This window comes from Corvus hawaiiensis, chromosome Z, assembly GCF_020740725.1.
Source record: "Corvus hawaiiensis isolate bCorHaw1 chromosome Z, bCorHaw1.pri.cur, whole genome shotgun sequence".
Lineage (NCBI taxonomy): Eukaryota > Metazoa > Chordata > Aves > Passeriformes > Corvidae > Corvus > Corvus hawaiiensis.
This window is the reverse complement of record NC_063255.1, coordinates 30,901,900-30,916,577: the sequence shown is the minus strand read 5'-3', so window position 1 is coordinate 30,916,577 and position 14,678 is coordinate 30,901,900. Positions and strand designations below refer to the sequence as shown.

At 40.6% G+C, this 14,678-nt stretch overlaps 1 protein-coding gene across 1 annotated transcript in view; it reads right to left on the bottom strand.

The window, feature by feature from the left end:
* The window catches only part of CPLX1 (complexin 1), a 111,419-nt gene that overhangs the window by 36,360 nt on the left and 60,381 nt on the right, over positions 1-14,678 (bottom strand). Inside the window, exon 3 of the mRNA XM_048290977.1 lies at positions 7,359-7,534. Coding sequence (XP_048146934.1) covers positions 7,359-7,534 — 176 coding nt within the window. The remainder of the gene's footprint in view (positions 1-7,358; positions 7,535-14,678) is intronic.

Sequence of the window (14,678 nt, the reverse complement as noted above, 5' to 3'; positions counted from 1 at the left end):
TGTCTGAGTGATTTAGTGCTAAAAGTAACTTCAACAATCAGATTTAAAAAAAAAAAGAAAAGAGGGGAGGGAAAAAAAGGGTTCATTATGAGAACACTTTCCCACTGGAAAAACTAAAGACATTAACTTAGGACTGTTCTTGTTGCCAGCAACCCAAATGTTCCTACATTCCTAAAAAAAAGTAAATTCTAATATCATCTACCTTGAGCCATGGAAGACCAGAAAATTACATGTCTTAAATATCCACAAGGAACTCAGTAGTTTTCATGGTTTTCCTGGGACATAGAGTGCTGCGTCCAGCTCTGGGTCCTTCTCAGGACATGGACCTGCTGAAGCGAGCCCGGAGGAGAGTCACAAAGGGCTAAGGAACCTCTCCTAGGAAGACAGGCTGGGATGGTTGGGGTTCCTCAGCCTAGAGAAGAGAAGGCTTGAGGGACACTCAGGGCATCCTGCCAGTACTGAAAGGGGGCTACAAGAAGGCTGGAAAGGGACATATACAAGGCCTTGGAATGATAGGACAAGGGAGAGTGGCTTTAAATTGAAAGAGGGCAGGTTTATATTACAGGTAGAAATTCTGTACTGTCAGAGTGGTGAGGTACTGGCACAGGTTGCCCAGAGAAGTTGTAGATGCCCCATTCCTGACTGTACTCAACATCAGGTTAGATGAGGCTTTGAGCAACATGGTCTAGAGGGAAGTGTCCCTGCCCATGAGAGTGGGGGGTTTGGAACTTGATGGTCTTTAGGGTACTTTCCAACCCAAACCCTTCTATGACTCTTTGGCCAATTTCAAATACTGCAGAGAATCTTACTGCCTAATCACTGAGAGCATTAAATAGCCCAATAAGAAATATGGGAAGAGTTAGTGGCACACACCCAGAGACAGAAGGGACTCAAACAGAGCAAGGACTGAACATTCTCGTGCTGTGTGATATGCTGCCTGCAGGAACAAACCTCAAACCCAGATTTGGCATTCCTTTTTTGCCTGCAAAGACACAAGCAGTCCTTAGCATTTCTTGTTGTGCCATTGAGGGTCACTGATGCAACAAGTTGTTAACACTCTTCTGCCACCAAAGCTTTAATCACGTAATTACCCTTCTGCATTCATACCTTGCAAACAGAAAAAAACTAAACAAAACTCTGTCCCCCACCCTGATAAATATCAGAAGAAACCATGCTTGAGATGAACTCAGCTACGTTAGCGAAAGCATAATAATAATAGCAACAGAGAATTAAACCTCAGATGAGGAAATTCATCATATTGCCATCAAAATTTTGATATTTCTTAGTAAATGAGCTTGAAAACATACGTTATAAGACACGTCAGAGATTGAATACTGAACATCTGTTTATTAAGAAAACAATTAACTTTGTCTTATGCAATGGGAGAGTTGAGGTTCCTAGAAGTATAAACAAATGATCACGCACCGTGTCACAATCTTTACACAGCACCCAACATGGAAAATTACAATGTAGAGACAACCTTAATTCTTCCAGATTAGAATTTCCCATTTGACACTTTTCCATACTTTTCATGCAGATTTCATGCTCCATTTGAAGGGCAGAAATCCTTATTAATATAACTAAACTTCTGCTTTATTGGACACAAACAATGTGTTCTGTAGGACATGAATCCTTAATAGTGTAAGCACAGAAATCCTTATTAATGTAACTGATTTTCTCCTTTATAGCACATAATCCATGTTCTATAAACCGTGTGCTATACAAGATATGACCAGTACGTAAGGCTGGTTAAAGATAAGCTGGATCAGAGACACTTCCCCCTTTCACTCAGAGAACTGAGTATATAAAAGCTACTGAAGCAGTTCATGCTCGATCTCAAGTTTGGACTAAAATCAAACCTAAATTCTGTCTTGAAGTCAAGCCATTTGGACCATGCTTTCACACTTTTTGGCTTAACCCAACTATTGTGAGGATATCCCTGAGCTTCTGCTACTTTTCAACAGGGGTTCAACCGTGCTGACTGCCTAAAAAATGTGTGAGATTTTCAGGAAGACAAACTATGGACATTGTCTCACTAAGACAGGTAGAAGGTTCATTACCAAGCATAGACTAGGAGTTTCTCAGGACTGGGCTCTACCACAGTGGTGAAAATAATTAATTATGTAAATAACTAATTATGGATGATTACACAAAGAAAGTAATTTGCTTTCACTGCTGAGGTGTGCACATACACAAACAATTTGTTTCTAGAAGGCAGTACTCCACCTAAGAGCCCTGGAACCAGGACAGCTGTTGAAGCATGGCAAGCTGATAGTACTTGCTATTAGCAAGGTAACAGAAATATTAGCTATCCACAGCCTCACCTGCCAGACAAAGGGACACTGGAGGCCTCTCAGTAGTCTTGCCTGTGTTGGTCAAGTGTGGCCACTCTCTCCAGCGACAGCTGTGCTAGGGCGCAGAAGATCTGTGAGGCATTAGTGTACAGACCAAAACCAGATCAGATCAGAATGCAAGCTGCGTGCACACCTCCTGAGGTAGGAGGCAGCTGGAGTATATCCCAGTTACACTCTTTATATTCTTTTAATCCATTTTCACTACCAGATGCTGGACTTTAATATTGGGTAGAAGCTCAGACAACTGCTGGTCCAGTTATTTCAAAATGTCATGTTCAAATGTTACTCCTAAAAATTCATTTCCAAATGAAAATGTGGCATATTTTTATTGGAAAAAACCCCACCTCATTTCTGTGTAATTCATACTACCCTCTCCCTAAGTAATTTCTGTACCCAGCTGCCATGCTGGGCTGAGGGCATATGTGTCTCAATTTAACAGATTGGATTTAAAAGTTAGCACAGGCTGGAACGGATCTGTGGTATCTGTCATCATTCCCTTTGAGCCCTGCCATAGCTCCCACATTTCCTGAAGCCCTAAACGAGACAGTGAATTCATCACACTTGTTGGAAAGCCAAGTCAAAAACAACAAACATGATGAGTCCATCCTTTCTGTCAGCCTCACCTAGACCCATACGAACTCTCTGGTGAAGCTGTGATTCCCTGGCTTGCTTCCCTAATATCTTGCAGTGGCACTAAGGAATAAATGTGACTGTGGGTTCATAAGCTAGGACATACAATTTCAAACTTTTATTCTGCATAAATAATCTGTTCCTACTCAGTCACTCAAACTAATTGCTCATTTTTCACTCTATTACGTAAGAAATGAGCAAATATCATCATGGAGCTTTCTAAAACTTAAAACGTCTTCCATTTTACTCATACCTGCTAACAATAATTTGTGCTTGTATACATACCAGACAGAACATCTGTTTCAGTTTTCTTCTTTTCTGCATTTTTGCTTTTACTAGAGTTAGAGAAGAAATGAAGGTAACTTCTAAATAATCAAGTAATTAATGAAATATTCCAGCTCCTTTTTAATTCTTTCAACATTTATTTCATATTTCCAGCCATCAATCAACACTACTAGAAGATAGTCTTGTAGATCATCAAATCCATCTCTTTGTCAGGACAAGGTAATCTCTCTTTTATGAAAGAAGGGAAGGGAAGGTGCGGGAAGGTGCGGGAAGGTGCGGGAAGGGAAGGGAAGGGAAGGGAAGGGAAGGGAAGGGAAGGGAAGGGAAGGGAAGGGAAGGGAAGGGAAGGGAAGGGAAGGGAAGGGAAGGGAAGGGAAGGGAAGGGAAGGGAAGGGAAGGGAAGGGAAGGGAAGGGAAGGGAAGGGAAGGGAAGGGAAGGGAAGGGAAGGGAAGGGAAGGTGCGGGAAGGGAAGGTGCGGGAAGGGAAGGTGCGGGAAGGGAAGGTGCGGGAAGGGAAGGTGCGGGAAGGTGCGGGAAGGGAAGGGAAGGGAAGGGAAGGGAAGGGAAGGGAAGGGAAGGGAAGGGAAGGGAAGGGAAGGGAAGGGAAGGGAAGGGAAGGGAAGGGAAGGGAAGGGAAGGGAAGGGAAGGGAAGGGAAGGGAAGGGAAGGGAAGGGAAGGGAAGGGAAGGGAAGGGAAGGGAAGGGAAGGGAAGGGAAGGGAAGGGAAGGGAAGGGAAGGGAAGGGAAGGGAAGGGAAGGGAAGGGAAGGGAAGGGAAGGGAAGGGAAGGGAAGGGAAGGTGCGGGAAGGTGCGGGAAGGTGCGGGAAGGGAAGGGAAGGGAAGGGAAGGGAAGGGAAGGGAAGGGAAGGGAAGGGAAGGGAAGGGAAGGGAAGGGAAGGGAAGGGAAGGGAAGGGAAGGGAAGGGAAGGGAAGGGAAGGGAAGGGAAGGGAAGGGAAGGGAAGGGAAGGGAAAAAAAGAGAAAAAAAGAGAAAAGAGAGAAAAAAAAGAAAAGAGAAAAGAGAAAAGACAAAAAAAGAGAAAAAAAGAGAAAAGAGAAAAAAGAGAAAAAAAGAGAAAAAAAGAGAAAAAAAGAGAAAAAAGAGAAAAAAGAGAAAAAAAGAGAAAAAAGAGAAAAAAAGAGAAAAAAAGAGAAAAAAGAGAAAAAAGAGAAAAAAAGAGAAAAAAGAGAAAAAAAGAGAAAAAAGAGAAAAAAGAGAAAAAAGAGAAAAAAGAGAAAAAAGAGAAAAAAGAGGAAAAAAGAGAAAAAAGAGAAAAGAAGAGAAAAAAAGAGAAAAGAAGAGAAAAAAAGAGAAAAAAGAGAAAAAAGAGAAAAAAGAGAAAAAAGAGAAAAAAAGAGAAAAAAAAGAGAAAAAAAGAGAAAAAAAAGAGAAAAAAGAGAAAAAAGAGAAAAAAAGAGAAAAAAGAGAAAAAAGAGAAAAAAGAGAAAAAAGAGAAAAAAGAGAAAAAAGAGAAAAAAGAGAAAAAAAGAGAAAAAAAGAGAAAAAAGAGAAAAAAGAGAAAAAAGAGAAAAAAGGGAAAAAAGAGGAAAAAAGAGGAAAAAAGAGGAAAAAAGAGAAAAAAAGAGAAAAAAAGAGAAAAAAAGAGAAAAAAAGAGAAAAAAAGAGAAAAAAAGAGAAAAAAGAGAAAAAAGAGAAAAAAGAAGAAAAAAAGAGAAAAAAGAAAAAAAAGAGAAAAAAAGAGAAAAAAGAGAAAAAAGAGAAAAAAGAGAAAAAAAGAGAAAAAAGAGAAAAAAAGAGAAAAAAAGAGAAAAAAAGAGAAAAAAAGAGAAAAAAAGAGAAAAAAAGAGAAAAAAAAGAGAAAAAAAGAGAAAAAAAGAGAAAAAAAGAGAAAAAAAGAGAAAAAAGAAAAGAATACAGCTCCTTTCTATGGCTTTATCCATGTTTTCTGATTCTGCAGAAAACACCTTCATCTTTCAAATGCATGCTACCTAGAATTATTACCAGGAAAAAGAAAACCACAGGAGAATGAACTCACAATTCAGATGTCCTGCCCAAAACAGGACTTCCTGATGCTAATCGTGAAGGTACTCCACCACACCACTAAAAACTGCAGTCCAGAGCCTTGACTGAGGTCAAATAATGTTCCTCCAAGTATTCTTGTTCTCCTTTTCTGCACACCCTACTCCTTGCCATATTGCTCAAGGACTCAGTGCATTTCTAAGAGATTTTGCTACTCAGTACTCAGCCAGCTCAGCAAAGTCCAGATAGCTGCCAGTATCACAGAGAAATCCCGTTTGGCTGTAGCTCAGGCTGTATGCATCCTACTCACTAACGAGATCACCTTGGAATTATAACAGAAGACACCTCAGACTTTTCAAATGCTTCTACAGCAGTTTGCCCAACAACAAGAAAAAGCCAACCCCTATCCACATCAGGGAACAATTCAGTGGTCCAGAAGAGACAGCCACCAGTGAAAACAGGACATTAGCTCATTTGCCTGCAACTCAGAAATTTACTACTTTTTTTTTTTTCCCCTCATGACCTATGTCACTTCTTAGAAACAGTTCTACCTATAAACATACATTAAATACATTATTGCTGGGGTTGTTCAGCCTGGAGAAGAGAAGGCTCCAGGGAGACTTCATTGTAAATTTCCATACCTTAATGGCGCTTATAAAAGGGAGGTAGAGGAACTTTTTATATGGGCATGTAGTGACAGGACAAGGGCAATGTTTTGCCCTGAACTGAAAGAGGATGGGTTTACATTAGATATTAGGAAGAAATTCTTTCCTCAGATGTGGTAAAGCCCTGCAACAAGTTGCCCAGAGAAGCTGTGAATGATCCATCCCTGGAAGCATTCAAGGCCAGGCTGGATGGGGCTCTGAGCAGCCTGGTCTAGTAGAAGGTATCCTTGCCCATGGCAGAGGGGTTGGGACTAGATGATCTTTAAGGTCCCTTCCAACCCAAACCATTTGACAGTTCTATGATTCTATGATTCTATGATTATAAAACAACAATTTTTGACCAGGTAGAGGTTGTGCATCTCTGTCAACCAGTACCTTCTTTAAACTATCAATGACCTTTCTCTGGCAGTGTCACAGGTAGACAATTCCCTGTAAGTCCTTTCTTTTCTTAGAAACATAATCACAAATTTCTTTATTTGCAGAACTATTCTCACTAACTCTTTGCAAGATGCACTGTGCCACCAGAAAAAATCACCCTTATTTGTGCTTCCATCCTGAAGCATAAGGATTGGGTCAGACATGTGACCCAATGCAGATACAGTTTTGTTTATGTCTGTTCCAAGATACGTTCTTAGAGCACAGAGATAGGAACTGCACAGGGAACACCTCTTATACTGAGCAAGACTTTATCATTTTATCTACCACTATTTTCTTTGGCATATGATGTAAGTCACCAGACAGACCTTCATCATTAGAAACCCCTTGTCCAAACATTGCCCACATTTCTTTCCAAGATATCTGAACAACAGGACCTCTTATTATAAACCTAAGTTACTCTGAAGAGACAGTTTTGACCTGGCTTTGAGAGTGAGGCATCAAAACTGCCTTCTCCCTCCTCACATCAATCCCTAATAGCTAATGTATGAAAACTCTCTTTCAAGTGAATCCCATGTGAGTGTTGGAAGCCTAAATATGAAAAGCAGACTAGATTTGTCCCATATCACTGGTCAACACAACAAATATAATGAAATTGATTTGGAATCAATACAGAAGATAGTTGCACCATACCTCTCAGAAACTCACTGAATTATGACTCTTATCACAAACCACAAATGCAAGCTTGGAAAGCATCCTCAAAGGGATAAGGAAGCCTCTAACACTTAATATAATGTGAGCGTTTAATAGATGATGAGAAAAATGGATGGATTTCTCGCCTCACCTTCACCCTCCATTTCAACTTTGCACTGCTTTGCTGTGTGGGAGGTGTGTTTGAACAGGGACAGGGCTTGAGGAAGAGTGCACAAAATCCGAAATTTCAGTGTGGCAGAGTAGTTACCTGGTTCTATCCAGGTGCCTAGGGAACTAGTCACAAATCGGCTGATAAAAGGTTTTCCTCACCAGGCATTACAAGTCAACCAGTGTGTGTTGAAAGCCAGATACCTACCTTGTCTCGAATCCCTTGTCTCATAACTTCTCTTTCAGCCTCCATCTTGGCATATTTGGCTTTCCTCTCTTCCTCTTGTTGCCGAAGGGCTTCCTGTCGTTCCTCTTCTTTCTTAGCAGCATCTGGGTCTTTCTCCTCATCCCCACCCAGCATCTTTCCCATGTCTTTGGTAGCCCCTAGAGAAAGCACAAGCGAAAATCAGCCCGGTAAGAATGTGGTGAAAATCCCTAGGATGACAGCTCTCTCCTTCCCCACGCTCAGGGCCATTTCCTTCTGCATCTGGAAAGGCTTCTTCTTTCACTGAGGAGGCAGCACACTCTCCCCCAAGGCAGGAGGTGGACAAAGCACTCAACCTGATCAGGTAAGTTACCTGACACTGGTGGGAGAAGCACAGCAGCACAAGGAAGACACTACATCTGCAGGTTTGTATGATGGCAGCACAGTTTGTTTGCAGTCCTGAAAAGGATAATCTGCCATCCACACCATTTTTTCATTTTATCAGCTCAGCCAAGTGACTGAAGATTGATTTTGAAAGGTCATTAATGTAATAGGCAGGTAATACATCCAGAACAAAATGACACCAGGGCTGGGAAAGGAATTTGAAATCTTGATTGCAGGGATGAGTAATCACAGTCTTAATTGTTGTTAGAAATTACACATCCCATGACAGGTAGGACCACATGGCATTAGTAAACAGTTGGAGTTGATGAATTCTAGGCTCCTACTGTGGATCAGAAGGAAGCAGCAGCTCTGCATGTCTCTTATCTGTTCTTGGATACCAATGCCTGTAATGCTTAGTACATAGGTGGGACCCTCTCTTTGTCTTGTTCTCTCTCTATTGCTGAATACACACTGTTGCCAAATTTTCAGTCCCTGTGTGTTCCTGAGCTTTTATGCAAAGCCCTTGCACAACCATGCAAATGAGGAGATTTCTTGCATGCCCCTCTATCCCCAAGGAGCTGCATAAACCCATTTACCCTGTATTTCAGAGACATTTTCATTAGCAGGTAACTGTCAATCATCCAACCAGGGAGAAAAAAAATTGCTGAGAAAAGGGGAAGAGCATGTACTGTGATACAGCATCATCAGGGCACTGGAGGGCTGCAGCAGGATCAAGCCTGGTTACATGGATAAAGTGAAAACACATACCCTTTGGAAGCAGTGTTGGACCTTGCCTGTAGCAGCAAAACATTCTGAATCTTTTACTAAAAGAGATTCCTTCACCCTGGAAAAACACTGTAGGTCCTTAGATGCTGAGTCAGGACACTTCTACATTGGCTCACTGATGGCTGAGATTTAACTGAATTAATCTGGGACAGCCTTGTTCTAACACAACAGTCACAAGTATACATATTCAACATCTTATTTGGCATAAAGCAAAGATTTCTGGCCTTTGCAAGTCTTGGGCTGGAAGGAGACACTATCAAAGACCTACCAAAAAATTGTCTGTTAGCCTTATCAAAGGCTAAGTGAAGGAAAGAGGTTCTCACAACCCCTTATAAGTTACCCTTATTAATTACTCTTCAGTGTCTCAACACTGCTTGAGGACCGTGTTTGCTCTTTCCTTCCACATCACTTCTTGGGATAGTGATTGTGAAACCTCGGTCCTTAAAGGAAGAAGCCTCTGCAACCTGTCAGAATGATTCCTCCTGAATTGCCCCAGTGGTGGCACTTATCAGATTAACCATTGCTTCCAATAACCACCAAGGAATTTGTAAAGAGGTAAGCAGATCACTTTTCTCTCCACATTTCTTTTCCAGGTTATATATTTTCCCAGAACTCTAAACTGAAAGCAACCCTGAATAAAAACACCCTCCAACTCACCCCCAAAATGCGACAGAGAAATGCCCCCTTTACATTCCCACAGAGAAGCATGGGGATACTGGTAATTTTAAGCCTTACAAGATCTGGTTGTAATACACAGGAGATTTTTTGCCAGGTGGGAAATAACAACAGTAAACATGACTGTCTCCATTCAGCTGCCTAACCGCAAACCTCTTGAAACTTCCATCATTAGGAAATCTGTGGCTTAAAACAAAAAGACACCTAGGGACCCCAAACAAACCCCACCTGGAATATTCATGGTCCCTGTCTACAGTCAGCCTTCCTCTACTACCATTTTGCATCCTTCATTGCAGGATCAGAGTAGTACAGAAATTCTTGCATATTGACAGAAAATTTACCCAGACCATCTGGTGATTTCTTTCCCATAGTGGAAGGAAGGCTAACTGAAATTTGAAGTAAGCTAAAATTTCATAGCAAGTGAAAAGGAAATACAGCCTAGTTGGGTCACACATCCGTACTGCAGGAACTTCTCTAAGCAGCTTTATTGTGCATACATCATTGATCACAAATCTCACTAACACCTTTAATTTCTGGGTCCCCCCCAACATTTCTCCACTGATGATCAAACTAATTTGGGTTCAATAATCTATCAAGTTTATTTCTTTTTAGCTTCTCTCCAGTTAGAGCTACGCAGAGAGTATAATACTCTAGTTACTTAGGAAACAGAATTCAGCAGCAAAAAAAGATTTTTTTTTTCCTCTAAGCACTACTTCTAGGCTATCATTAAGCTATAATGTCAGCTCAGCTCATCACATAAGAAGTGAAATTGCATAACTTTCTTTTATTTCTTAGACAAGACCAAGATTTTAAATACTTAAGGCATTTTGTTCTGCAGCCATTCAGCATACAGGACACTTAAAAGAACATGAATGTAGTTTCAGGATCCTCCTAGATTCTCTTAATTCACCTCTGATTTCAAAGTCACCTTCTAAATGTGCAAAAGGCTGCACTGTGGTATCATTGTTAAATAATTGGAAGGAAACTTATCATGAGAACCAAAAATTTACACTACATTTTAACTAAGGAGTCCTGCGTTACTTTTAGAAAAGCTTTTTTTCCATCTCCTTTGTTATTCATCCTAAACTGTAGACTTCGTTGTTAACATTCCTTGGATAACAGCTTCTGGTTTTAGCAGTTCAGCAGCGAAGGTTCCAGAGAATTCATCTCCATGTAACTGAGATGCCTCAGTAATGGGCAAAAGCAGAAAGAAAGAGCAGTTGTTCTGTCCTTAAGCCCACTTTCGAAGCTTCCAAGAAAACAGAGGAAGGACACACTTACTGAATCTGTCCATATGATAAGCGTGGGGTTTTTTGTCTTTATTTTGTCTTTTTGTCTTTCACACCCCAACCATGACATATACCTTGACACAAAGAGAAGTCAGAGACTGCCACACTATTCACTAATCAGTAAGAAGTTTCAGTCAACATTATTTCTAACATCTTTAGACAAGGCTACAGAAAGAAAACAGAAATGGCTATAGCTCCAGGACAACATGTGCCACCTGTCATCTTTCTAGCTACAAACAGGCCTGCCCTCAAAGGATAAAAACCTTCCATATGGAAAACCATCCCAGAAGTGGTGTGTTTCGAAAACAAGTGGCATGGTAGTTATTTCAAAGTAACAGTAATTCCCTTAATCCATATGAGCTAAATAGCTAAACCATCAGATGTTAAGCCAAATACTATGGGTGCACTCGGATATGATGTGCTGGTTTTGGCCAAGGCAGAGTTAATTTTCTTCACAGAGACTTCATGTGGGTTGCATTTTGGATTTGTGCTGAATAGAATGATAATAGACATGTTTTTGTTACTGCTGAGCAGGGCTCACACAGAGACAAGGCCTTTTCTGCTTTTTGTACTGTCACACTGGCAAAAAAGCTGGGGGTGAATGAAAAATTTGGAGGGGACATGGCCAGGACAGGTGGCCCAAACTGACCAAAGGGATATTCCAGAACAGTATTTAAAACTGGGTGCAAGAAGGAGGAAGGAAGGAACATCTGAGTGATGTCGTTCGTCTTCCTAAGTCACTGTGAGGCGTGAGGGGGCCCTGCTGTCCTGGAAATGCAAAACACCTGCTTGCTCATGGGAACCAGTGAATTAATTCCTTGTTTTACATTGCTTGCATGTGTGGCTTTTGCCTTTATCTCAAACCCACAAGTTTTCTAGGTGGTGGGGGAGCAAGTGAGCAGTTATAGAGTGCTTGATTGCTGGCTGGGGTTAAAACACAACATATGCTTTTGTATGAGTTTTGCTGGGTTAAATTGTCATTATGCATCTCAAAAAGAGTAATATGGTTGTTCAGGTATGTGTGGGAGACATTCCTCAGTGAAACAGCTGAAAAGCAGGTCATCTGTTTGGAAAGCAGTTTTACACTAAAGGCTTTGGGGTTGTGGTGGACAACAAGCTGACCATGAGCTCACAATGTGTCCTTGCAGCAGAGAAGGTTAAAAGTCTTCTGGGCTGCATTAGGAACACGGTTGTCAAGAGGCTGAAGGATCCTTCCCATCTACTCAGCCCTTTGGTGACCAAGTTTGGAGTGATGTGCCCAGTTCTGGGCTTCAGGATACAAAAGAGAGATGGCGCTACCAGAGTGAGACAGCAAAGAAGTGAGATAGCCATCAAGACATTTAAGATACTCAAAGATCTTTGATACAAGAAGAGCCTGAGAGATCAGGGACTGCTTAGCCTGGAGAAGAGAAGGTTCAAGGGGTTTCAGTAGTATGTGTAAACACTCAACAAAACAGAATGAATACGAGGGAATCAGACTGGTACCCAGTGACAGGAGAAGAGATAATGTGTACAAACTCAAGTACAGATAATAAAATTTAAATATAAGAAAAAAATAAATTGAGTTGCAGAAAGTCACTTTGGAGTCTCCATCTGTAAAGACATAAAAAAATTAATGAGCCACAGCCCTGAGCAACCTGCTGTAGGTAACTCTGTTTGAGAATGAGATTGGACTAGACAACCCTTGTAGATGAGCACCAACCTCAGATATTGTGTGACTCTCTGAGACCTCACAAGTAAGTGGTTTAAATAACATCTGAAAGTGACTGAAGTTAATTTTGCAAGGAAAATGGTGAAGAGTACATGCCCAAACATATCCTGCATCTGAAGAAACGGAAATTCTTAATGGCCAGACCTCTGTTACAGAAGTACCACCAACTATGACCAAACCCCTCAAAAGCTGACTGACATCAATCCAGCTTTCACCCGTAAAATATAAATTCGCAAATCAACTTGCAACAGCAGCACTGAATTTGCCACTTGATAAAAAAATTGTCCTAAATATGGAAGGCAAAGTTGTGTGCTGGAAAAGCTACAGGGTTAGGATTACTAAGGATGACTTAAGTAGAAATAGGAACATCTTACGCCTTCTTAATTAATTAAAGAATGATGGAAATTTGCACACACCATTGTTTCAGGTAAGGTAAATACGTGAAATCAAAAGCTTTTCCTTTGAACAAATCTCATTTCATACTGTAGACAAGCAACACCCAAACCTGTCTTTCAAAATGCCTGCGTGTGTGTATGCTTAGATCAGAGAATAGCGCAGAAGTTGTCCCTCTCAATGACAGGTTTCAGAAGAAACAGCAAGAGGTATACCTGAAACAGGCATGCGCTGAGGGAATTTTACAGGAGTTTTTTTTGGAAGTACTATTTGTGGCTGAGCCATATTTAGACTGGACAGGACGACTGAGTCCTCAGAGTCTCTAAATCACAGTATGTCTTTTTAGCACATCATCCAAACATAAGGAGATAATCACCAAGTACTGTTCTGGAGCAGGAATGGGTCACTCATTTTTGCAGAATCACTTCAGAACCTGAACTAAGTACTTTTCATTGATATCAATGAAGATCATCAAGACCATGATATACAGCTTATGTCTGAAAAAACAACCAAAACATCTGACTTCCTCCTGCTACAGTTTCAATAAAAATGAAACAGCCCTTCAGGAGGGTATTGTGTAACATTCGAAAGTGGTACTTGCATGAATAAAAAAACATGTTTATATATTAGTACAGAATAGCTCCAAAGGAACCATCACAAATTATTAATTAACTGTAACTAATATACCTGCTGAAATGGATTAGTGATTCCTCATGCAAACAAAGAACTTAAGCCAAGTTCACTTGAGGAGCTCATTTGAGAAATCCCAATATCATGGAGAATGCTATTTTCTGGTCTTTTTGGTACTGTAGGGATCTCTGATAAGAATCATTAACATTGTGTTAAATGAAGAAACTCTCAATGAAATTCAAAGCTCAGAGTAGACATGAATAGCTCTCTCTGCTTACTTTTCCTAATCCACTCAGCACAAATCTTACACAATAGAGACAGGACACATTTGTATGCACCTGTGCTTCCCGGAAAAATCTATGAGTAGATGCTTATTTCCAGGTCAGTGAGAAGCCTATCTGCTTCAGCATTAACTTTTCTGTGATATGGGAAAGATACTGGAAGGATTCAGTGAGGTTCATTTAAACATATCCAGTGATGAGCCATGGGTCCTGTGCAAGTTACACAGTGCCAGAAGAAAAAGGGGTAAGAGGGATTAGAAAAGGAGCACTGAAAGCTTAGTTCACTTTGTTTATAAATTAACACCAGTGAAAAAACATCTGCTACTGGGGACCTTTGCTGCAGCCATTCCCCCTCCCCAGACTCAGCTTTCTCTCTCTCTGGTATTTTACTTCAGTCTCTCCCTCTGAATCCAACCCAGACAAACTGTACTGCCAAACAAAACTGTTTTTCTTGAAGGGAAACTGGAAAGCTGAGCAAATTGTCTCTAAAGGTACATGAGATATTTAAGGATATCTGGAGGTATTTAGAACTCCAACTATTTTGAAACATCACCACTATGGTAATGTTTCACTTGCAGACACCAAGGTAGACTTTAAGGGCTGACATTGAAAGACCTTTTTCCAGCTTGGTACACAGCCATATGGAGGCACTTTGAATTTTCTAGAAAAAATTTTTCCCACATTATTTGAGGTAGTAGTAGGTTGTAACATGTGCAAGACCTATGTTTCACTCTGCAGATGGGTATTGAAGCCGAAAAGTGAATGAGGTAGATAGCCACGTTAACAGAAAAATGTTTTTCTTACCTTACAAGCTGCTGAATACTCTTTTTTTGCAGACAATGGAAAGCACGTTTTTTAGAGCAAGACTTTTCCATCCTCATTAAAATAATTTTTTAGCTAAAATCTTAGTCTCCATGTTTTTATCTCTGCAAAGTCTCCACCTCTGCACAGTGACAGCTGCAAAGGACAGTACACTACTTGCACACAAACCAACATCAATCTCCTGGTACCAGTACATTTGTGCAACAAATCAATAAATCCCTTTCCTATTGTCACCTTCTAGCTTACAACCAGCAATTCATGTTTGTAAGTGAATTCTTCACTTAGTATGTTATTTATTTCTTTGCACTGGTGTCACATCCTTTTAATACAACTTTAACTAAAACAATAAAGT